Source organism: Octopus bimaculoides, chromosome 24 (assembly GCF_046866305.1).
Source record: "Octopus bimaculoides isolate indiv1 chromosome 24, ASM4686630v1, whole genome shotgun sequence".
NCBI lineage: Eukaryota > Metazoa > Mollusca > Cephalopoda > Octopoda > Octopodidae > Octopus > Octopus bimaculoides.
The window spans coordinates 11,430,521-11,455,714 of record NC_142951.1 but is presented as its reverse complement, the minus strand read 5'-3'; the positions used below and the strand labels follow the sequence as shown (position 1 = coordinate 11,455,714).

The 25,194-nt window shown below is 37.4% G+C and overlaps 2 protein-coding genes across 2 annotated transcripts in view; both read right to left on the bottom strand.

Moving 5' to 3' along the window:
- Positions 1-6,302: 6,302 nt before the first annotated feature.
- LOC128250809 (uncharacterized) lies at positions 6,303-12,594 on the bottom strand. The gene is made up of 4 exons (XM_052976775.2): positions 12,368-12,594; positions 8,129-8,289; positions 6,968-7,194; positions 6,303-6,431 (listed from the first exon to the last, which is right to left on the bottom strand). Exons 1-4 carry the CDS (start codon positions 12,471-12,473, stop codon positions 6,335-6,337), a joined length of 591 nt encoding a protein of 196 aa, XP_052832735.1. The 5' UTR covers positions 12,474-12,594; the 3' UTR covers positions 6,303-6,334.
- Positions 12,595-20,697: 8,103 nt separating this feature from the next.
- Positions 20,698-25,194, bottom strand: part of LOC149131192 (stanniocalcin-like) — an 8,128-nt gene continuing 3,631 nt past the window's right edge. The window contains exons 2-4 of the mRNA XM_089341087.1: positions 23,194-23,354; positions 21,562-21,788; positions 20,698-20,821 (exon numbers count right to left, since the gene is read on the bottom strand). Of these exons, the coding sequence (XP_089197213.1) occupies positions 20,725-20,821; positions 21,562-21,788; positions 23,194-23,354 (485 nt within the window). The 3' untranslated portion in view covers positions 20,698-20,724. The remainder of the gene's footprint in view (positions 20,822-21,561; positions 21,789-23,193; positions 23,355-25,194) is intronic.

Genomic DNA, 25,194 nt, shown 5'->3' with positions numbered 1-25,194 from the left:
AAATTGTTACAAACACACATATGGACGCACATACTTACATATAAGCACGAACACATAAGTGCGTGCACACATATGAGCGTGCACACATACGAGCTTGCACACACTCACATGCTCATACCAAACAGTTTCGAAACAACGCCAAAACAACGCCAGATCATATATTCAAAATAAATGGAAGTGGAGAGACAAGTTACTGAAGAGATTGCAAGAGTGCAATGAAATAATTTAACAAAAAACTATATAAATTAATAAAGGACTGAACCAGTGCGTGTGTTTATTACCGGCATAATGCCTCTCCCAAGGTTTAATTGTATATATATATATATATATATATATATACACATACATATATATATATTTCCAAACAATATATTGCATTATGTCATAACACAAATATATATGTTATCGTTGGTTTCGTGTGGAATGTTGCCTGGTGAAAATACTGAAATCTCGTCAAGCATGTTGTCCGGAAGAGCATACACACGCACATAAGCACACATACACACGCACGCACACGCATACACACACACACACACATTTTCAAATATATGCCTATTTATACATGTATTTATATTCATACAGATAAGCATACATATACGTATATATATATATATATATATATATATATATATATATAAGATAATACCAGTGAAAAAACTACAGAAGGCTTGTGTTACATGGTTAAAGTATATATTTAAATTATGTCAGAAAAATGTTATAAAATCTTTTTGGTATATAAACATTGTATTTTGAGAAATAACCGGTTTCGTGTTGTCTTTTCAAAGTTCTCTACTTCATTGTAACGTGTTCGCTCCAGTCTGAAAAGAAGAGTTCTAGATAGGGGGAAGTAATTAGGGATTTCTTCCGGTATAGGGGAGATAATCGAAATCTAGGAGGTGGTAGAATTTTGATTAATTTACCATGGTTTTGTTCTATATTTTTTTCCTTTTTCTCAGTGGGGTGTTGAATTTCCTTATTTAAATGTGTTAGCAATGGTTGAGTTTCGGTTTGTATTTTTGAATGAAAAAGGTTTCCTTATTTAATCTAATCTGTGTTGGTGTTCTAATGGCACATTGATAGAAAGGAAAGATTATAAATTGTGGTAGCATTTGTTTTGCGCATTTCTCAATATGTTCACTAAAAGGTATCATTCGGTATTCTGGGCATGCAATCTGCTGTCGATGCAGAGTGCATTTGCGTCTGAGCGATAATCCTGTGGACCCTATGTAGTTCTCGCGGCAGCCCGAGCATCTTATTACATAAATAAGGTTTTCTGAGGCACAAGTAAAGTTAGATTTAACTTTGAATTTGTGTCTCTCTTTGAAGAGGAATTCTGAACCTTCTAGAATGTTTGGGCATGTTGCACAATTTGGTCGACCACATTTTTTTACTTTCGCATCTGTTATTTTGGAAAATAATTTTGCCTTTGTGAGGATCTTTTTCAGTGATTTTGGTTGTTTGTGGCTTTTAATGATTTTGTGTGTATGTAAAATTTCCTTGCTACATTCAGCCATCTTTTATTGAAACATTTGCTAGACAAAACTTCCCTCTCTACTCTCACGTTCCTTTTCAAATGATACTTGAAGAAATTGATGAGATGTTGACCAGAGAGGAAAGTGTTTGTCTCTAGGCCTTTCAAACGCGTCCATCATACACATTCTTTCACCATAGCCACAAGTACGATAAAAATGGCTCTTCCTTCTGTGAATATTTCTAAACTGTAAAGAGTTAACTAAAGCGTTTCCTGGACGACCCTCTTTAGAATATCGTGCAGATTTCAAAGCGAGGCGGAAAGACTTGAAAAACAGCTAAAATATAATAAAACGTTTAATCAAGGCGAAGAGGCACCTATGGTGCTACTTTTTAAACTGACCATTCACTGCTATGAAAATAAAGGATGAAAGGTTGTGGTTGGATATGGTTTTCTGACATAGAAAAGCAAATACAAGATGAAAAGTACGTCTGTGCACTTGTTATTATATGCATGAGCGCACGTTTTCTGGTGTATTTGTTAGGCATGACTATGTGTATGAAATGTGTAGATTAGTAGTTTTGTGTGTTAGCGGATGGATGTGAGTGCATGGCCATATGTATGCTGTGTACGTACGTGCTAGTACGCCTTTCAAACGCGTCCATCATACACATTCTTTCACCATAGCCACAAGTACGATAAAAATGGCTCTTCCTTCTTGTTTGAAGGAAGGAGGCGCGACAGTATTCACGATAGACTCGGCTGATAAACTGACTCGTCCCATACGTGACAGCAGTCGTTCGACATTGGCCCACAGGTCGGAAATGGTTGGACACTGAACGAGTGCGCGCAGAACGGTTTCGTCGCTCTAGCCGCGTCTCGAGCAGGTCGGCCCTGTGTTTCTCGAGCCATACCTGTAGACCTTAATCGCTTAAATATTAGTGGTTTTGTGATTTACCATTTCGGGTACCTATAATGTGGAATTTTCTTAGGTACGTGTATACATTTACTTGTTTGTCCATTATTACTACCACTAGAATTTTATTTGCTATCTAGGAAGCAAATCAAGTGTTATTTTATTTTGTTTTTTTCTTTTATAATCTTACGTATTATCTGTACTCGTTGTCTCCCCTTAACTGTAAAAAGTTATAGCATTTTGTTTCACTGTATTTAGCTATTTATTCATCCGTCAAGAAACTGCAGAAGGCTATAAGCGGACAAAATCGTCCTGAGGTGTGATGGTGAAGAATTTCGAAACTTTTCAAAACTTTTTTCAAAAAAAAGATGCCCCCACGCGCTCCACCTCGTGAAAACAGAGTAGTTCCAACTCATTTGGTCTTCTTGATTCAAAACTCCATTTTTTTTCGAAACTCCTCTCCTCACAACCTCAGAAAACATTTTCCCCACAAATTTCTTTATAATCTTAATCTATGCCGTTTGAAAGGTATTTTTATAAAATTTCATTAAAAGAAACCCATTTTCCTGAAAGTAATGAAGGAAAAAAGTCGGATCGTGTGAATTTTCCGAAGAAGCTCCTCTCCCCACTCCCTCAGACAATTTTTTTCCTCCAAATCTCTAAATATTTAAAATCCACATCATATAAGCTGTATTAGTTGAAAAGCTTGTTAAACAGTATCCATTTTTCTGGAAGATACGAGGCGACAAAATCGGTGGAATACACGTCTGTAGCTAGGCCAACAAAAATCTATTTGGTCTTCGCACTAAAAGCAATAACTGCAGGTTTTACTGCTTAAATTTGTGGAAAGAAACCCCAAAAATTAACGTGTATTTCGGAAACTCGTAGTGCGATTTACACTTGTTTTATTCAATTTTATTCACATTTCAGGGATGCATCACTTTCAGAGTATTTTCCCATTATTCGCCGGTTTGGTTGTATTAAATGACAAAAGCAAGCAATCACAGAGTTTCAGTAGATAGATAGATAGATAGATAGATAGATATCTTTATGTATCTATTTACGTATCAATTTGGAATATATTTCTGCCTACTCATTTACAAAACTATCTAGTCTTACGAATGTAGTTATACACACAGACACACACACACACACGCACACGCACACACATACATATACATACATATACATATATATATATATATATATATATATATATATATATATATATATATATATATATATATATATAAAGTAATACAAAAATGGGACAAGAACGCAAAACATTCAGACACCGAGATGTTACAAAAAAAGGGATAACAAAACATCCAGACAAATAAATGATACACAAAAGAGGGACAGGAAAAAACACGGACGGGTCATTCTAAGTTTTCTTTCCTTAGTCGAGCTCCAGATTTTCTTTGCAATTTCGGCTGGTAATACTCTAGACTGCTCCAATCTGGCCAGCCCCAAGGAGAAACTCAGCTAAGAGCATTAGATTTTTGGAAAAGAGCAACGAATGTATACGTAAACAAGGACGGGGAAAAAAACGAAAAAATGGTACACAAAAATAAAGGCAAATAACAGGACATAACAAGTGGTGTCTTCCGACTAATGACGGAGTAAATTAAGCTGGCGTGTGTGAAAGTGAAACCTTACGGCATGGATATAAGACATGACAGGCATGGGGATGAATATAGATGTTGCACGGATAGCAGTCGAACCAAGAAAGAAAGGTTAAGCTTGGCCGAACAACGGTCACGTGGGGAGAGAGAAGAGAGGTAGAGGCAGAGGGACAGGAGAATTAGGGAGGGACGAGAAAAAAGGAAGAGAGAATATATATATATATATATATATATATATATATATATATATATCAATTTAGATTCAGGTTAATATGATACTTAAGTTGAGGCACCAGAATTTAGTACGGTATTATCCACACAATTTCAAAATAAGGTGATTAAAATCAAAATAAGCAACAAGGATATCCAGAAGTAATGCATATCTTTGTTGCTTATTTTGTATATATATATATATATATATATAATAACATAATCACCATTCGTTAGTGGATAAAACCTGATGGCAAATATAATGCGTTCTCTAATCGTTTGAAGGATCTATAAAATCTTGAGCAAATATAGATACGCTCTCACTTCGCCCGCACGTGACGCTGCTGGACATAGATGTGACAGCTCATGGGAGTCTGGTTTACATCACTACTGGCCAGGGATTCATTACAGCTGACAGATGCAACATGAAATAAATTGCCTTACACAAGGATACAATGCTCTTCTCGATCCAGCAATCGGGCCCACGACCTTATCATCGTGATCTCTACACAGTAACATTTAGACCACGTGATTTAGGAATCTATCTACAAATGTATCTACTTAGCTATATATTTATTTATGTATATTCTACTTATCTATATATCTCCATCTATATGCTTACATCTATCTAATTATAGATCAATTCACACTCTAGTACAACGTATTAGTATACTTTTATGTGGGTTTGTGTATGTATATACATGCATAAATAGGTATGTGCGTTTGTGTGCATTTATCATTTTCTTTTACATGTTATATATATATAAATATTTTATAATTATATACATAATTAGAATGAAGAGGCTTCCACAGGAACTACCTTAAAAGCAACCCGACATATATATATACGTACACAGACAAATATATATCTCTGCATCTAGCCATGTGTGTGTGAGTGTGTGCCGGCGTTTATGTGTGAATGCATGTAAGTGTATACATGTACGTTTTGCATGCTGTGTTTCTGTGTTGTATGCGGGTCAAACATACGTGTATCTCTTATATCATATTATGAGCCTAATACAACAATGCACATTTGGTGATGTTACTGTCCTTGCTGATTTCCACCTGCTGCAACTTTCTTGCTCACAGCTGCTGCAGTTATGTGGCCAACCAGTCAAAAACTTCTGCTTACTCACAGTATCTCCCTCCACAACAATCCTTCCAAGAATCCTTATGGTCACACACTGTAAATGAAAGCCATGCTTGTAATTAGCAGGGCACCTTCTAGCAACTGGAGGCCCTACATGTACTGTGTACAGGGTCCTGGTACTAGTCAGCAAATACTGACCAGCTGCTGTAGGAATGATTTAAGACGACAAAATAATGAGGAATCCACTAAGAGTAATATGAAAGATAATTTGGTTGACTGTTAGGTAGTTTCTGGCAGACTGGATTTCAGTGGGAATCCTGCTGCTGAGGGTATGTGACCAATCAGTGAAACATTTCTGCTAACACACACCGTCTCCCTCAACAAGAATCCTTCCAAGAACATTTATGGTCACATCACTTAAATGAAAACCATACCTGTAATTAGCAGAGAACCTCCGAGCAACTACGGGTCTTAGATGTACTTTGTATAAGTCCAAATCTCTGGTTGCGTTCTAGCATTTGTCAGCAAATGCTGGAATAATGTTATTGACTATGAGTACGTTATCCCAGATTGGATTTCAGATGGTACCCTGATGCTCAGAGGATATAGCACTGCTGCTGATGCTGCTACTACTACTACTACTACTACTACTACTACTACTACTACTACTACTACTACTACTACTACTACTACTACTACGACGACGACGACGACGACGACGACGACGACGACGACGACGACGACGATTACTTATACTGATGCCACGACTACTACTACCACCAGCACAACCACAACCACCACTACTTCTACAATATAAATCCATAGTAAAACGGACAGACAGAAGGTGCATACAAAGATTGATAGATAGATAGATAGGTAGATAGATAGATAGATAGATAGATAGATAGATAGATAGATAGATAGATAGACATACAGACAGACAGACAGACAGACAGACAGACAGACAGACAGATAGACAAACAGAAAGTAGAGACTGTATACTTTACAATTTATTTCACTTATTACAAAGTAGGAAACTGCTTTTTCATCCATGTTACTAACTTTTCAGAGTCTTTCGTTAGACATTTTGCAGCAGCGCGTTGAAGATTTTTCCATAATCTGCAACAGAAAGAAAGAATGTTGGTTTCATACTCAACCACGCACACACATCACAGACTTTATCGTTACTGTTTAGTCTCACCTCATTTCTGACCAAGCAGGCCAATCATATAAATGACATTCTAACCATGACCAGAGGTCAATTATATTAGTATGTATGTATGTATGTATGTTTGTGTGTCTATGCTTGTTCTCACACCATCGCTTGACAACCGATGCTGGTGATTATGTCCTGTTTGAATGCTGAAACTACAGCAACAACAACGTCCAGTCAAACGAACAAAATAACGAGGAAGCCTTTGTATGATCACTAGTCTTTGATGGAAATAGCAGCCAAATTCTTCATTACACAAAGAGAGGTGCAGTACTGTATACTGTTCAGCTGGACAGAGACATTGTATATTTTGCTCGTCTGAACAACGTTGTCCACTTGTTTGCACATGTATATTTCTTTGAGGCAACCCAGTAACCCCGCCATGTATGTTTTTCCCTGACTATCACTATTGCCAACATCAAACACAACAATGAATACTTACAACGGAAATAAATATTTGCCTGGTTTCTTCATGTGTTCCTCGAATACACTCTTTAGAGCATCGCGGCGAGACCAGCCGACCTTGCAAAAATCATTTTCCACATAACAATCTGCTTGTCTATTGAGTACAACTTCAACAGTCATATAGCAGTTGAACTCTGAACCCTTGTAGGTTTTTGTCATCTTATCCATGACGCATTTCATTATATCCTGCATCCATTTCTTATCCTGTAAAAATTAGATAGTTGTTAGTGAAAAAGAAAAACAAAAACAATAAATTTTGAATAATTTATGAAAAATACTGCTTAGCTGCCATTCAGAATTCGTATGATTTGGCAGAGGGTTTCAAACTTTCGCAAGATGTTTTAGGCGCCTATATTTACAGAATAGTTTATTGTGAATATTTCTAAACTGTAAAGAGTTAACTAAAGCGTTTCCTGGACGACCCTCTTTAGAATATCGTGCAGATTTCAAAGCGAGGCGGAAAGACTTGAAAAACAGCTAAAATATAATAAAACGTTTAATCAAGGCGAAGAGGCACCTATGGTGCTACTTTTTAAACTGACCATTCACTGCTATGAAAATAAAGGATGAAAGGTTGTGGTTGGATATGGTTTCTGACATAGAAAAGCAAATACAAGATGAAAAGTACGTCTGTGCACGTGTTATTATTTGCATGAGCGCACGTTTTCTGGTGTATTTGTTAGGCATGACTATGTGTATGAAATGTGTAGATTAGTAGTTTTGTGTGTTACCGGATGGATGTGAGTGCATGGCCATATGTATGCTGTGTACGTACGTGCTAGTACGTGTTTGCGTGTGCTTGGTATATTATGTAGTATATGTGAGTACGAATATATGTATATTTGCGTATATAATATAATTTTTGTTTGTTAGCCTATATGTTTACCTATGCGTGTCTGTGTTTCTGTGTGTGTGTGTGTGAGTGTGTTTCAATGATGTGGCAGTCTATTTTGTAAGTGTGCATGTGGAAATTAGACGAAAGATGTAGATAATGAGTCGTAATGGTGTCATTAAGGCTCAAATGAGTCAGGTAATGCTGAGTAAGTGCTATGGACAGACCATAGTTAAGATATTGTGTCTACTGTTTTTTCTTATTTCTTAAGCGCAATTGCGATCAGAAGTTGCACTATCCACTTACCCTATCATGCAAACGGTTGACTGCCCTTTTTCCTTCCTCACACTTAGCACGCGAACTATGTTGTGGTACCTCTTTTAGACCACAAGAAAACCTTGCATGCAAACAATCATAGAAACGGCAGTCTGTATTTCTACTGAATTCCAAACATTCATTTGTGATCGCTGAAACAGGAAGAAAGCAGAATAGCTCAATAGTGCTCTGACATATTTTCATTGAACAACACTACCTGAATGAACAGATTATATTGTTGTTATTAAGCAGGAGAATTTTATTTATATAATCACATTCTTCATGTTCTTTCTCTGTTCTTTATCCTAATCTAATTTCGTTAATTATCTGTATTGTAGTCATAATTACGTCTAAAAAAACGTTTTTGTATGTCGATCCGACACAACTTCATATGAAGTAACCTATCGCTATACCGTTGTTCACGTATTGCGATTCACCTATTGCGGTTCACCTATCGCGGTACACCTATCGCGGTTCACCTATCACCGTTCACATATCGTAGTTTATTATTTAAGATTACGTCGATTACTCCCTTGTGTTGTTTTGCATTTATGTTATAATAAATATATACAAATTACAAACATAATTTTAAGAATACAATACAGCACTTCGTGGATTTTTACCTATCGCAGGGGTTTTGGAACACAACACCCGCGATAGTAGAGGGATTACTTGTTTTCCCTTCTCCGTACGATTATTTTGTTATTAGCAGGTATTTTTCTCGTATTTGATATTGAAATTGTTTTAATATAATCAATATTCAGTTTTCTCCGTTAACTATTTATTTATCTTCCTCTCTTGTCTTTCTTGTTACCTTATTTTTTTTCTTTATTTCATGAATGAAATTAAGGATCCTTAACCTGAAAAATAAGAGTAATATGCTGTTAACTTTCAGCAGCAATTTATAATTATTCTGTTTTATATGAATAATATTTCTCACGGATAATTTTATACTTTTTTATTAAAGTGATCTCGCATACATATTATGAAAGGCAATCCAGCCATGATTATGCTGTTTGTAAAAAAGTGCTCCTTATAGATTTATTGTGTTTTCACACATTGTCTATAAGAAAAAAATATCTTCTCTGCAAAAGGCTTTTCACGCATTTCAGTGTCTGTCTCCGAATATATCCTTTCTACTATAGGCACAATGCCTGATATTGCATCAACACCAGTGTTCCACTAGTATTTCTTTTATCCACCCACGAAAGGCAGATTCGACTTCAGCGGAATCTGAACTCAGAAGTAAAGGGAGACGAGGTGGCGTTAAGCATTTTGCACGGTGCGCTTACAATTATGCCAGCTCAGTACCAAGTCTGTCCCCGAAGATATGTAATATAAATGTACACAGATTCATTAAAATATATCTTTTTTCGTCTAAAGGCACATCAGAAACTAAATCAATAGTAAGGAATAGCAAACATACATACCTACATACAGACAAAACAATCCTATATAGACAGACTTGTAAGGTCTTCGCAAATCGATATTGATATTGCATCAACACCAGTGTTCTACTGGTTTTTCTTTTATCCAGCCATGAAAGGCAGAATCGACCTCGGCGGAATCTGAACTCAGAAGTAAAGGGGGACGAGGTGGCGTTAAGCATTTTGCACGGTGCGCTAACAATTATGCCAGCTCATCACCAAGTCTGTCCCCAAAGATATGAAATAATAATTGTACACAGATTCATTAAAATATATCTTTTTTCGTCCAAAGGCACATCAAAAACTAAATCAATAGTAAGGAATAGCAAACATACATACTTACATACAGACAAAATAATCCTATATAGACAGACTTGTAAGGTCTTCGCAAATCGATATTGATTATGCATCTGCATATGTGTGTGTGTGTGTGTGTGTGTGTGTGTGTGTGTGTGTGTGCTCGCGCTCGAGCGTGTGTGCATGTATATTCAAATATTAATCAAAAATAATTTTACCAGGAAATCAGTGTGAAAATACCTGTTGAAATTATCACTGATTTTACACTTTTATTATAATTAATATTTGAATAAATTTACTCCATGATCAAAAATGCATTTACTGCGGTCTAGATCTTATTACACGACACATGGGTAGAAACGAAATATTCTAATCATATGTTCCTAATACCGAAGCTGTAACCATTCAATACGGAGGAATAGAGGCTCGACCTGGAGTTTCTCACTAATCACATATCTACGCTCCCTATCGAATAACGTTACTTGAGAGATTATTCACATGATCCCCATTTTGTCCGCTTGTATTCGAGATCGTACTCTTTCGGGCATTACCCAACACTCATGACCACAGGTGAAGATAGACACCAAAACCGAACAGAAGATAGAAAGGCTTGCTCTTTTGCCAATCTAATAACAAAGCAAAATCATGCCATGATAAACGAAAACGCTTGACATTACGACCGGAATATTTGAACCGGTTAAAAAGAAAGAGCTAAGGAAACATGCAGTGGGTTTAGAATGCCAATGCCCAAGAGCATCAGGGGACAGATGAGCGAAGGAAATTGTGGGACGAAAGATGTGGAAAAAGAAGACAGCCATGTTATTATCTGTCTCAGATGTGCTTCCATCATCGAAGATTATTAAAACTTGGGATCAGAGCAACACTGCTGTCATCATTTTAGAAGATGCACGTGAATATTATTGGAGACATTTTTAAGAAGAATGCAGTTATCTCTGAAAGAATATGAATGGTGGTATTACCAAGTCTTAATCGCTGCTGATGTACATAAACAGCAAGGAAACGTCATCATTAAGATCACAATCAACATGAACATACAACCGGTTCTTTATGACTAGGAATACGAAAGATGATAAGACAACAGTGTCTGCAGAGGCAAAAAGATGCAACCTTCTAAATGGCATTAATTACCAGTATGTGTAGTCGGGTTTAGAGCAAGATACGTGTTGCTAAAACATATTGCAATAACGATAGAACAATCCCCAACTCGAGTTTTCTGGTACGATTTTACTCCACAAAATAATACTGAAGTGGGAGGAAATGCTCGATTTATGAGAGACGTGAAGAGTCATGTAAGGTAAAAGTTATGATGGAGATGTACTTGGCTTCAAATAAAGGTTCATGGTCGTTGATTTGTACCTGTATCCAGAAAATGATCCCTTAATAACACTAATGAGAGAATTAAAGAGAAAAACATAAAAAGCTTCACCTTGAATGCATCCGAGGGAGGGCAAGACAAAATTAAATCCGATATAAAATTATTCGCTAAATTTGAAACAAAATTATTGGATGCATCACTTTCTTGGGTCTTAACGACAACAGAAATTCGAAGGAATGTGAAGGGTCATATGATGGAGAAAATCGATATCGGTTAGTTGAAGCTGCTTCCAAGTTGGATACTGATGAAGAGCTGAAGCACCATAATATAAGAAATATGCAAACTCTAATATGATATATATATGTATATATATATATATATATATATGTATATATATATATATATATATATATATATATATATATATATATATATATATATATATATATATATATATATATATATATATATATATATATATATATATATATATATATATATATATATATGTATATATATGCATATATTATATGTGTATTCCTAAATAGTCTTCTCTATGTCTCAGTCCATTTGACTCTGGCTATGCTGGAGCGCCACCTTTTAGTCGAAGGAATCGACCCGGAACTTTTTCTTCGTGAGCCTGGTAATAATTCTAGCGTGCACTTTTTACGAACGCTAAGTTACGGGGACGTAAGCACATCAACGTAGGTTGTCAAGCGATGGTGGCGGGAGTCACAAACACACAAATATATACATATATATACAAGCCTGGCTTCTTTCAGTTTCCGTCTACCAAACTCACTCACAAAGCTTTGGTCGGCCCGAGGCTATAGTTGAAAATACCCACCCAATGTGACTGAACCGAGAAACGTGTGGTTGAGAAGCAAATTTCTTAATCTCTGTGTGTGTGCGCGTGACTATTTGTGTCTGTGTCTATGTCTGTGTGCACATATGTGCCTATGTATCTATGTATGCACATATTTGTTGGTATGTATGTATGTTTATATATATATATATATATATATATATATATATATATATATACATAAGTGAAATTAGCGTGTAAGTGGCTGAGTACTCCACAAACACTATATGTGTGTGTGTGTGTTTGTATATGTAAATTGATAAATACATACACAATCACACTAACCCACTGACGAATACACTAACCTGTTTGGCCTTTTTGAATCTTTCCAGTACCGACTTGAATCGTGGAGCAATGCCCTTCAGTTATTAATGCCAATGAAAATAAACGAACTATGAAAAGCTTCAACATGTTTCCTGTTTCTTCCTCAGTCAATGACTTGTGCTGCTATATTTGAGTTATACTCTCGACAAATTCCTCTCTCTAAGTTAGCTACTTTTCGTTTTGCTTCCGTTTTGATCTGTTTCATATATATATATATATATATGTGTGTGTGTGTGCGCGTGTGTGTGTTTGTGCCTGTGTGTGTGCGTGTGTGTGTTTGTGCATGTGTGTGTCTGTGCGTGTGTGTGTGTGTGTGTCTGTGTGTGTCTATGTGTGTCAGTGTGTACATACATATAGAGTGAAAAAGACAGAAAGGCATGTGTGCAAGCATATATGTATGGGTGTATATATTTGTATATATGCGTGTGCGTGTGTGTGCACGTGTGTGTGTGTACGTGTGTGCATGTGAGAGAGAGAGATTGTGAGTGCGTGTGTGAAATTGTGAGTGTGTGCAAGAATATATCTTTACATGTTCGTATATATACAAATATTTATCTTACACATTCTCACTCATATATATATATATATATATATATATATATATATATATATATATATATATATATATATATATATATATATATATATATATACTCACATAGACTGTAATTTATTAACAAATTTATGGATGACAACCAAAACATAACTCATACTATTTGCTTTTTTTGGCTTTGCTTCCATTTACATCTGCTTCATATATATATACATATATATGTGTGTGTGTGTGTGTATGTTCTATATTCGTTGATATATTTACGCACATACAATGTAAATTTATCGCCTTGTTTTCCCGATCATTTTGTCGTCAATACATAAATAGTTATGTCATATATATCATGTAAAACAATGAATGCTGAATTGACACATGTAAATATCTCTTGTCATTTCGTTGTATTATTTCTTTGGGGGTTTTCTCTAAGTTCCCAATTAATTTTCGATATTGTTTTATAAAATGTTTCTCTGTTTTCTACAACTATACCTGCATTTTACCTCTCCACATATCAGTCAAACTATCTATTTGTAAAAGTATCTACCTCTCAATTTTTATATTCATCTCTTATATCTATCTTAGTTAAAACTACTCTCTGTCTATTTTTCTCTCTACTTACTGATTTCTCTATCAAGTTATTTAAATTCCACGCATGTTTATATCTTATGTATATATCTTTTACATCAATTATTCATTCTTTATTTTACAGCTTTGATTATGTATATATCTTATATATATTATATTATGTCTATTTATATATGTATGAACTAGGTTCAGACAAAAGTTGTTTTTTTTTCGGATTTTCATTGATGATTTTCAACTTTTATCTCCATGTTATATCATTAATTTGATACAACTTTTCAAATCGTTGCTGAATCATTTATTCTTTATCTTAATATATGATATATAAGCAGCGATTATTCATTCTTTATTTTACAGCTTTGATTATGAGTGGTGAAAAAATTGCAATTACAGCCATTTTACGCTAACTGTAGAAGAAAGGACTGAGTGGAAGTGCAGCAGGTAAAAGAAATTAATGATGTTGAAGACCCAGGAGCTACCAACGAAAGTGTGGTACAAAATTCGTTCAGACGTTTCAAGGAAAGAGACAATAGCCTCGAAGACAAATCAATGCTAGGAAGGCCTTCTGTTGTGAAAGATGAGGCTTTGCTTGAAATGGTTTAACAACAGAAAAATGTGGTCCTGCGGAAAGTACTTCCACTGACACTTCCATAAAATAGGTCTTGTGTACAGACGCTGCTGGAAATTCTTATGATCTTTGGTTTCGGATTTTAACTGGAGTTAAAAATGGATGAATTTTCATAATCTTGAGTACAGAAATCAATGTCTTTGTTCCGAGCAGGCTTCAGAACCTGTTGACGAACAAAATCGTTTTGAACAGATCACGTTGTGTGATTGATGAAATTTCGAGAGGGCAGGTGTTGCACTTCGAGCTTCTCCCAGGTGGAGAGTCTGGCGATGTCAGTGCTGGCATCTAAACGATAATTCTATCATCGTGATGTCTACACAGTAACATTTAGACCACGTGATTTAGGATTCTATCTAAAAATGTATCTGCTTAGCTACATATTTATTTATGTATATTCTACTTATCCATATACCTGCAACTATTTGCTTACATCTATCTAAGTGTCGATCTATTCACACTCTAGTACAACGTATTAGTATACTTTTTATGTGAGGCTTGTGTATAAGTAGGTATGTGCGTATGTATGCTTTTATCATTCTCTTTTACATATATATATATATATATATATATATATATATATATATATATATATATTATAATAATATATATAATTAGAATGAAGAGGCTTCCACAGGAACTACCTTAAAAGCAACCCGACATATATATATACGTACACGAACAAATATATATACCTAGCCATGTGTGTGTGAGTGTGTGCCAGCGTTTATGCGTGAATGCATGTAAGTGTATACATGTACGTTTTGCATGCTGTGTTTCTGTGTTGTATGCGGGTCAAACATACGTGTATCTCTTATATCAGATTATGAGCCTAATACAAAAATGCACAGTTGGTGATGTTACTATCCTTGCTGATTTCCACCTGCTGCAACTTTCTTGCTCACAGCTGCTGCAGTTATGTGGCCAACCAGTCAAAAACTTCTGGTTACTCACAGTATCTCCCTCCACAACAATCCTTCCAAGAATCCTTATGGTCACACACTGTAAATGAAAGCCATGCTTGTAATTAGCAGGGAACCTTCTAGCAACTGTAGGCCCTACATGTACTGTGTACAGGCCCAAACACGTGGTTGGGTCCTGGTACTAGTCAGCAAATACTGACCAGCTGCTCTAGGTAAGATTTAAGACGACAAAATAATGAGGAATCCACTAAGAGTAATAAGAAAGCTAATTCGGTTGACTGTGAGGTAGTTTCTGGCAGACTGGATTTCAGTGGGAATCCTGCTGCTGAGGGTATGTGACCAATCAGTGAAACATTTCTGCTATCACACACATCTCCCTTAACAAGAATCCTTCCAAGAACTAATTACAGGTATGAAAACCATACCTGTAATTAGCAGAGAACCTCCGAGTAACTATGTGTCTTAGGTATAATGTGTACATGTCCAAATCTCTGGTTGCATTCTAGCATTTGTCAGCAAATGCTGGAATAATGTTATTGACTATGAGTACGTTCTCCCAGATTGGATTTCAGATGGTACCCTGATGCTCAGAGGATATAGCACTGCTGCTGATGCTAATACTACTACTACTACGACGACGACGACGATTACTTATACTGATGCCACGACTACTACTACCACCAGCACAACCACAACCATCACAACTTCTACAATATAAATCCATCATTAACCACGGCATCCCCAGTCCTCCATGTAACAGTTGTTGACATCAAATGGATCGCCTCACCATCGGAACGCCACCCTTCCACAGAAAGCGGAAGAGTATGCGTTCTAGTCTTGTGATGGTGGCATCGGGACAAGGTACGACGGTCAGGCGGTAATCGATGACTGATGCGATATACGCATTAGCCACCTCCGCCCGACCTTTTAGAGATAACTTTCTCTCGGCCCATGTTTGGCCGAGTTTGATTACTCTACTGGTGATCTCGTCCCAGTTCTTATCCATCTGGAGGTCCGGATTGAACCAGACTCCGAGCAGTTTAACCGGTCCTTCCATCCAGCGTCCCACTACGGAGTCATTGTTGGACGGTATGGGCTTGCTTCTCCAGGTGTCGAGTAGCAAACCCACTGACTTTTCCGGGTTAATTTTTGCTCCTGTCACGTTTCGTATTTTTTAAGTGTCTCGTTTAGCATCTCGACGTGCTTTCCGCTCGACACTATGACGGTGATATCGTCCACATATGCAGACACGCTCGTCCCGCAACCCAGCTCCCGTGGGATACCCCTCAGTGTCGCCAGCTTCCCCAGTAGTGGTTCGAGCGTCAATACATACAGAAGCGCCGATAGGGGACATCCCTGACGGACCGAACGCATGATGTCGAACGGTTTTGACAGGTGACCGTTTACCCGAATTACCGATCGGATGCCGCTATACAAGGCAGCGATCCAACCGCGGAAGACGGGACCAAAGCCAGCTGCCCCGAGGACGGTGGCCAGGTATCGATGGTCGACCTTATCGAAGGCTTTAGATTGATCTAAATTGATCAATGCCCCACCCATGCCAGGATCCTTAACTACCCTGTCCATGATGTAGCGCATGAGGTGGAGGTTGTCATGGATGCTTCTGCCCGGCACGGCGCATGTTTGCGCCTTGTCGACCAGTTTATCGATGACAAGCGCCAACCTCTCGGCTAATACTTTGGCCAAAATTTTCAAATTTGCGTTGAGCAGGGTGATGGGCCTGAAATTATCTATAAAATTCCCCTTGTTTGGGTCTTTCTTCAGCAATGTCACTGCACCTCGGCTCACGAAACCGGGAATTCTCCCGTTTTGTTGCCAGTTGCAGTAGACTGATGCCAAGAGGTCTCCAAACAAGTCTGGCATTTGGCAATACAGCTCGTAGGGTAGACCATCCAATCCAGGCGACTTATCCCTCGCGCAGCCCGCCATCGCATCCCTTACTTCAGCAACTGTGATGGGACCCTCACAACACGCTGCTTCTCCCGCCGAGAGCCGCGGCAGACCGGTAAGGTAGGCACTGAAGTTCATCCTGCGTTCCGACCCACCGCTCGCACCAAACAGTCGAGCAAAGTGCTGTTGAAAGGCCCCACACATCCTTTCGGGTTCGAGTAAACTGCATCCCTGTTCATCGATTAGAGACCGAATGGTGGCTCTGTTACCGCGTTGCGCCTCCGCCACCCGGGCTTCTCCCGCTGCTTCGATCTCTTCGTTCCTTAAGGCACGCATTTTAGCTCTGTCGACGCAACCTTCGTGTTTGGCGTTGAGGTATTGGTCGAGGGCCATCCTCGCAGCCAAAACGTTGGTTGCGCTGCCAGTTGCAAGTGCCTCTTCTAGTTTCTTGACTAAGTCTCCCTCTACTCTATTTCGATCTATCGCTAGTTCTTTACTAAACCTAATAGATTCCGATTTAATTGCTATTTTCAGGGCAAACAACCATCGGTTGTTAATGATGGCTCCTGTTAACGCCCTCTTAATTAATTCGCTAATCCGGTTCCTGTAAACCTGCCGCGCTAAGAGCGAAGCGTTCAGTTTCCAGTAACCGGGACCCTGCCTATGTGTCTTATCTAAGTCGAGCGTACACGTCACAAATTTGTGATCCGTGTAGCTGACTATTTTAAATTGTGGACGTCCTACACTATCTCTATCCGCTGTCCTAAATAGAACTCTATCTAGATACGATCTCCACGATCCGACGCGGTTTGTCCAAGTTCACGTTGCCACGTTCGGATGGTCGAGTCGGAACCTATCAGACAAATGGAAACGTCTGAGCAGGTCTTTAAGGCACTTACATCCCCTTCTACTCCTATCCATTCCCACATAGTCTAGATGCGTGTCCAAGGTAGCGTTCCAGTCCCCTACTAATAGTAAAGGTCTTGACGTTCCCAGGAGTCTAAAGAAATCCGCCCGACCCGTTAAGGACGGTGCATACACTGCCATCAGACGGAGAGCACATCCGTTTGTGCCATCGACGTCCAAGACAACCAGCCTACCCTCCGGGTCTAGGAACATTGGCCTTACTTTTAGGTTCAGACTCTTCCGAAAAAGCACCGCGGTACCACCACCACCCATGTGTGGCAGACAGGGAGAAAAATAAATGTCGAATTGTCCGCCAAACATAGACTTGAGGGCTCGCGGGTTACTGAGTCTGATTTCACTAATAGCTATTATTTCTATGTTCTGTGACCTGATGTCATTTAGAAGATATCCTTGCTTCCAAGCTGACACCAAGCCACGTATACTTACACAACCTATTTGAAGCATAATTTAGTCGAAAAGCGTAAAGAGACGAGAGAGAAGGTTACTTACTCATTTCGACAGTTTTACACTGTTCCTCCTTAGAAGTGTCTTGGAGTAAGTCTTTATACAATTTTTGGGAAAGGTATTTTTGAAAAACCCCTACTGCATTTGGATAGAGGGATTTGAGTGTGTGGTGCTGTGTTGGTGTCAAATGTACTATTTTTATATGTTCTGGTGGTGTTGTTCTTGGGTGATTGTTTGTTTTCAAGTCATCTTCACATATGTCTGTGTGATATGCAATATAATCCATTAATTTTATGTCTTTCGTGTTTATGGCCGAGAGCATTGTATGCGTTTTTGCAGTGTTGGTGTTGGTGTTGGTTTGGTTGTGTAAGGGGCTTTCGGGGGTTGTGTACCTCCCTGCTTTGCTTGTGTTTGGTTTTGTCTTTTTTTTTTAATCTTTTTCTCTTACACCCTGTGGCTATTTGCCATTCCACTGGACTTTCATCGTTGGACGAAAAGTCCGACAGATCAGAAGGGGGTAAGGGCAAGGCATCAGGTTCTATGCGTGTATTATTATACATTGTTGTGTTGTGTGGTGTGGGTGTTGTTGGGGGTTTAGGGTTAGCATTTGTTTTTTGTTTCGTTGGTGTTTGTTTTCTTGGTTGTTGTTCTTGGTATTGGCGTTGGTCTATCTTTTGATGTTGGTGGTAGTGTTGTATCCCTAGTTGGTTTCGGTGTTGGAGTTAATTGTGGTGGTGTTGTTTCTTTTCTTGGTATTGATGGTGATTCGTTTGGTTTACTTTGTTGATGATACGTTGTTGATGGGATTCTATTTTTTTATACACTTCTCGGATCACTTGTGGGTTTGGTGGTGTTGGTAGCAAAGGTTGTTTTTATTTGTTTTTATTTTGGTTGTAACTGTTCTTGCTGTTTCTTTTTTTTTGTGCCAAAACGCACTTTGATATTAGGTGCTCTTGGCTGCCGCAGAGGTAACAACGCGGTTTTTTACCCTCCGCCACCACATAGAGGCTTTGTCCATTTTCTAGGTGAATTACGTTCGGCAATTTTTCCAGTGAATCTTGATCCATCTGGATCAAGATTTCAATGGATTTTCCCGTCCAATTGTCATTATGGACAACAGTGGTTTCCAAAACGTTGATTGTTTTCAAATGAAAACATATCGCCAAAGTAATCCACTTCGACTCAATTTCAGGAGGGACATTTTTTATTTTAATTTTACTAACACTCTGTCCCATGTAGTATGGGACCATGATGAGTTCATCATTTTGTAAGGCTTCCATACTATGTACTTTCGCCTCGTCTTCATTATTAAAACGAAATTGCACAGTATTATATTCAGGACCCCAGTTTATATACTGTTTAAGTTGCATAATTCTTTTTTGCACATTTTTCAATGTCTGTTTTTGTAATTGGTTCTGTTACTTTATTGCTTTTTCTTATTATTTTGTAAATAATTGTTCTTTTTTCTACGTCTTCTCTCACTTCTTTTGGTGTATGCAATATTAAATTTTGTCCGGACGTAGAAAAAAGAGACCTGGTCTCTATGAGTTCTTTGTTTGTAAAATGTAGAATTTCTTTTTCTTGTTGTTGTTGTTGTTGTTGTTGTTGTTGTTGTTGGTGGTGGTGGTGGTGGTGGTGGTGGTGGTGGTGGTGGTGGTGGTGATGATGGCGTTAGCAGAAATGGTGTTGACGTCTGAGACTTTAGTGACGTTGTTTGTGTATGGTTTTGTAACATTGGTTACATTTACGTTTTTGTTGGTGGTGGTGGCGGTGTTAACACCTGCATCTGTGTGTGTTGTCCCTTTCCCTTTTCTTCATTCCTTCGTTCAAATATGGTGAAGGCAGTGTAAGGAAATCAACAGCAAACGACACGCTGCAAAATTCAGCATTCGTTTGACGATCGTCTTCATGGCTAGAAGACGCCATCGTCCAAAACAAAAAATGGCTAGAAAGCCGAAATCAATTTTTAAAATCTGGAAATATGCCACACAAGGCAGATCTCCGTTGCAAAAAACTTGCACCACAGAGTCTATAAGTTGTTGTACAACTTTCTATACAAAATTCACTTTAGAAACAAACTTTTGAAACCATAAAAAAAGGCAAAACTTACAGAGCCGATACGTCTATCGTTCTTCCATAAAGATAGATAGATAGATAGATAGATAGATAGATAGATAGATAGATAGATAGATAGATAGATAGATAGGTAGGTAGGTAGGTAGGCAGATAGATAGATAGATAGATAGATAGATAGATAGATAGATAGATAGATAGATAGACAGACAGACAGACAGACAGACAGACAGACAGACAGACAGACAGACAGAAAGACAGACAGAAAGTAGAGGCTTTATTCTTAACAATTTATTTCACTTATTACAAAGTAGGAAACTGCTTTTTCATCCATATTACTAACTTTTCAGAGTCTTTCGTTAGACATGTTGCAGCAGCGCGTTGAAGATTTTTCCATAATCTGCAACAGAAAGAAGGAATGTTGGTTTCATACTCAACCTCGCACACACATCACAGACTTTATCGTTACTGTTTAGTCCCACCTCATTTCTGACCAAGCTGGCCAATCATATAAATGACATTCTAACCATGACCAGAGGTCAATTATATTAGTATGTATGTATGTCTGTGCTTGTACTCCCACCATCGCTTGACAACCGATGCTGGTGTATTTACGTCCACGTAACGTAGTGGCTAGGTAAAAAGAAAACGAGTAAGTAATAGGCTTCTAAAGAATAATACTAGGGGTCGATCTGTTCCAACAAAGGCGATGCTCCAGCATAGCCGAAGTCAAATGACTGAAACAAATAAAAGTTATAGAGATATGCATTCGTATACATTGATACAAATATACTCTCACACATACATACCTGTGATCAGTATTCACAGGTTTCTATGATTATGTCCTGTTTGAATGCTGAAACAACAACGTCCAGTCAAACGAACAAACTTACCAGGAAGCCTTTGTATGATCACTAGTCTCTGATGGAAATAGCAGCCAAATTCTTCATTACACAAAGAGAGGTGCAGTACTGTATACTGTTCAACTGGACAGAGACATTGTATAGTTTGCTCGTCTGAACAACGTTGTCCACTTGTTTGCACATGTATATATCTTTGAGGCAACCCAGTAACCCCGCCATGTATGTTTTTCCCTGACTATCACTATTGCCAACATCAAACACAACAATGAATACTTACAGTAGAAAAAAATATTTGTCTGGTTTGTTCATGCGTTCCTCCGTTACACTCCTTAGAGCATCGCGGCGAGACCAGCCGACCTTGCAAAAATCATTTTTCACATAACAATCTGCTTCTGTCTCGAGTACAACATCAATAGCCATATGGCAGTTGAACTCTGAACCCTTGTAGGTTTTTGTCATCTTATCCATGATGCATTTCAATATATCCTGCATCCATTTCTTATTCTGTAAAAAATAGATAGTTGTTAGTAAAAACAAAAAAAAACAATAGATTTTGATGGATTATTGTTTGTCAGTTAATAATAATTTATGAAAAATACTGCTTCGCTGCCATTCAGAATTCGTATGATTTGGCAGAGGGTTTCAAACTTTCGCAAGATGTTTTAGGCGCCTATATTTACAGAATAGTTTATTGTGAATATTTCTAAACTGTAAAGAGTTAACTAAAGCGTTTCCTGGACGACCCACTTTAGAATATAGTGCAGATTTGAAAGAGAGGCGAAAAGACTTGAAAAACAGCTAAAATATAATAAAACGTTTAATCAAGGCGAAAAGGCACCTATGGCGCTACTTTTTAAGCTGGCCATGCACTGCTATGAAAATAAAGGATGAAAGGATGTGGTTGGATATGGTTTTCTGACATAGAAAAGCAAATACAAGATGAAAAGTTCGTCTGTGCACGTGTTATTATTTGCATGAGCGCACGTTTTCTGGTGTATTTGTTAGGCATGACTATGAAATGTGTAGATTAGTAGTTTTGTGTGTTACCGGATGGATGTGAGTGCATGGCCATATGTATGCTGTGTACGTACGTGCTAGTACGTGTTTGCGTGTGCTTGGTATATTATGTAGTATATGTGAGTACGAAAATATGTATATTTGCGTATATAATATAATTTTTGTTTGTTAGCCAATATGTTTACGTATGCGTGTCTGTGTTTCTGTGTGTGTGTGTGTGAGTGTGTTTCAATGACGAGGCAGTCTATTTTGTAAGTGTGCATGAGGACATTAGACGAAAGACGCCGAAGGAGGTGTTGGTCGGGTTGCATGTGTCAATATTCTAGTATATGTCACTCTGCGTTTGCATGTGTGTGTATGTATGTATTCGTATATAAGTGCGCGCGTGTAGAGTACATGAGTGATGTGTAAATCTACGGCTGTGTTAGGGTAGATGTTACAGAAAACTGGTTGGTGAAATGGATCCTAATGGGGAGTGGATTTCGAGAGGAACATATGACATATATGTATGTTTGTGAGTATGCACACCCTTATTGATACACGGAGACACATACAAGCACAGGAACGAGTAAAGTCGTTTTGTCTCATTTAATGTCCGTGAGTATATATTACATATTTACGTGGATGTGGTTTTGTGCATGTTTATGTAGTTATCTTCGAGGATGAATATATCTCAAAAGAAACTGGCTCTTAATTATGTTAAGAGTCGATTTATCTTGTTTGTTCACTAATACATACACACACGCACATGAGAGGCAATGATGTCATTAAGGCCCAAAGGTGTCAGGTAATGCTGAGTAAGTGCTATGGACAGACCATAGTTAAGTTGTTGTGTCTACTGTTTTTTCTATTTCTCAAGCGCTTGCGATCAGAAGTTGCACTATCCACTTACCTCTGCATTCAAACGGCTGACTTGCTTTTTTCCTTCCTCACATTTAGTACGAGAACTATTTTGTGGCATCTCGTTTACACCACAAGGAAACCTTGCATACAAACAATCATAGAAACGGCAGTCTGCATTTCTACTGAATTCCAAACATTCATTTGTGATCGCTGAAACAGGAAGAAAGCAGAATAGCTCAATAGTGTTCTGACATATTTTCATTGAACAACACTACCTGAATGAACGGATTAATTGTTGTTATTAAGCAGGAGAATTTTATTTATATAATCACATTCTTCATGTTCTTTCTCTGTTCTTTATCCTAATCTAATTTCGTTAATTATCAATGTTGTAGTCATAATTACATGTAAAAAAAAAAAAACCTTTTTGTATGTCGATCCGACACAACTTCATATAAAGTAACCAATCGCTATACCGTTGTTCACGTATTGCGATTCAAATATTGCGGTTCACCTATCGCGGTACACCTATCGCGGTTCACCTATCACCGTTTATTATTTAAGATTACGTCGATTACTCCCTTGTGTTGTTTTGCATTTATGTTATAATAAATATATACAAATTACAAACATAATTTTAAGAATACAATACAGCACTTCGTGGATTTTTACCTATCGCAGGGGTTTTGGAACACAACACCCGCGATAGTAGAGGGATTACTTGTTTTCCCTTCTCCGTACGATTATTTTGTTATTAGCAGGTATTTTTCTCGTATTTGATATTGAAATTGTTTTAATATAATCAATATTCAGTTTTCTCCGTTAACTATTTATTTATCTTCCTCTCTTGTCTTTCTTGTTACCTTAATTTTTTTCTTTATTTCATGAATGAAATTAAGGATCCTTAAACTGAAAAATAAGAGTAATATGCTGTTAACTTTCAGCAGCAATTTATAATTATTCTGTTTTATATGAATAATATTTCTCACGGATAATTTTATACTTTTTTATTAAAGTGATCTCGCATACATATTATGAAAGGCAATCCAGCCATGATTATGCTGTTTGTAAAATAGTACTCCTTATAGATTTATTGTGTTTTCACACATTGTCTATAAGAAAAAAATATCTTCTCTGCAAAAGGCTTTTCACGCATTTCAGTGTCTGTCTCCGAATATATCCTTTCTACTATAGGCACAATGCCTGATATTGCATCAACACCAGTGTTCCACTAGTATTTCTTTTATCCACCCACGAAAGGCAGAAGATATGAAATATAAATGTACACAGATTCATTAAAATATATCTTTTTTCGTCTAAAGGCACATCAAAAACTAAATCAATAGTAAGGAATAGCAAACATACATACCTACAAACAGAGAAAACAATCCTATATAGACAGACTTGTAAGGTCTTCGCAAATCGAGATTGATTATGCATCTGCATATATATATATATATATATATATATATATATATATATATACATATATATATGTGTGTGTGTGTGTGTGTGTGTGTGTGTGTGTGTGAGTGTGTGTGTGTGTGTGTGTGTGTGTGTGTGTGTGTGTGTGTGTATTCAAATATTAATCAATAATAATTTTACCAGGTAGTCAGTGTGAAAATACCTGTTGAAATTATCACTGATTTTACCCTTTTATTATAATTAATATTTGAATAAATTTACTCCATGATCAAAAATGCATTTACTGCGGTCTAGATCTTATTACACTACACATGGGTAGAAACGTAATATTTGAATTATACTTGACATTATAATTTTACAAGTGTAGATGGATATTGGTCATGCGATGGCGCCGATCGCATGCATATTTTGAGATACTCATAAATTTATCCAATGGAGTACTGTGCTGATGAGAGCAATAGGTAAAAAATATTTATACTTTAAGCTTGAAATTCAATCGTATACACAGTTAACCAACCTTGTAGAGGCTTTATATTTCTTTTGATTGCCTACAATATAGTGTGTTATTCTCGGAGATTTTAAAATTGGTAATTGGAGCTTTAGTGTCTATTTCTTGCAGTGCGTA

Coding starts and splice junctions, on each gene's coding strand:
- LOC128250809 (XM_052976775.2), bottom strand. CDS start 12,473: ATGTTGAAGCTTTTCATAGTTCGTTTATTTTCATTGGCATTAATAACT. Junction 7,195..8,128: donor TCAACCGTTTGCATGATAGG/GTAAGTGGATAG, acceptor TAATTTTTACAG/GATAAGAAATGGATGCAGGA. Junction 6,432..6,967: donor GGCAAATATTTATTTCCGTT/GTAAGTATTCAT, acceptor TTTCTGTTGCAG/ATTATGGAAAAATCTTCAAC.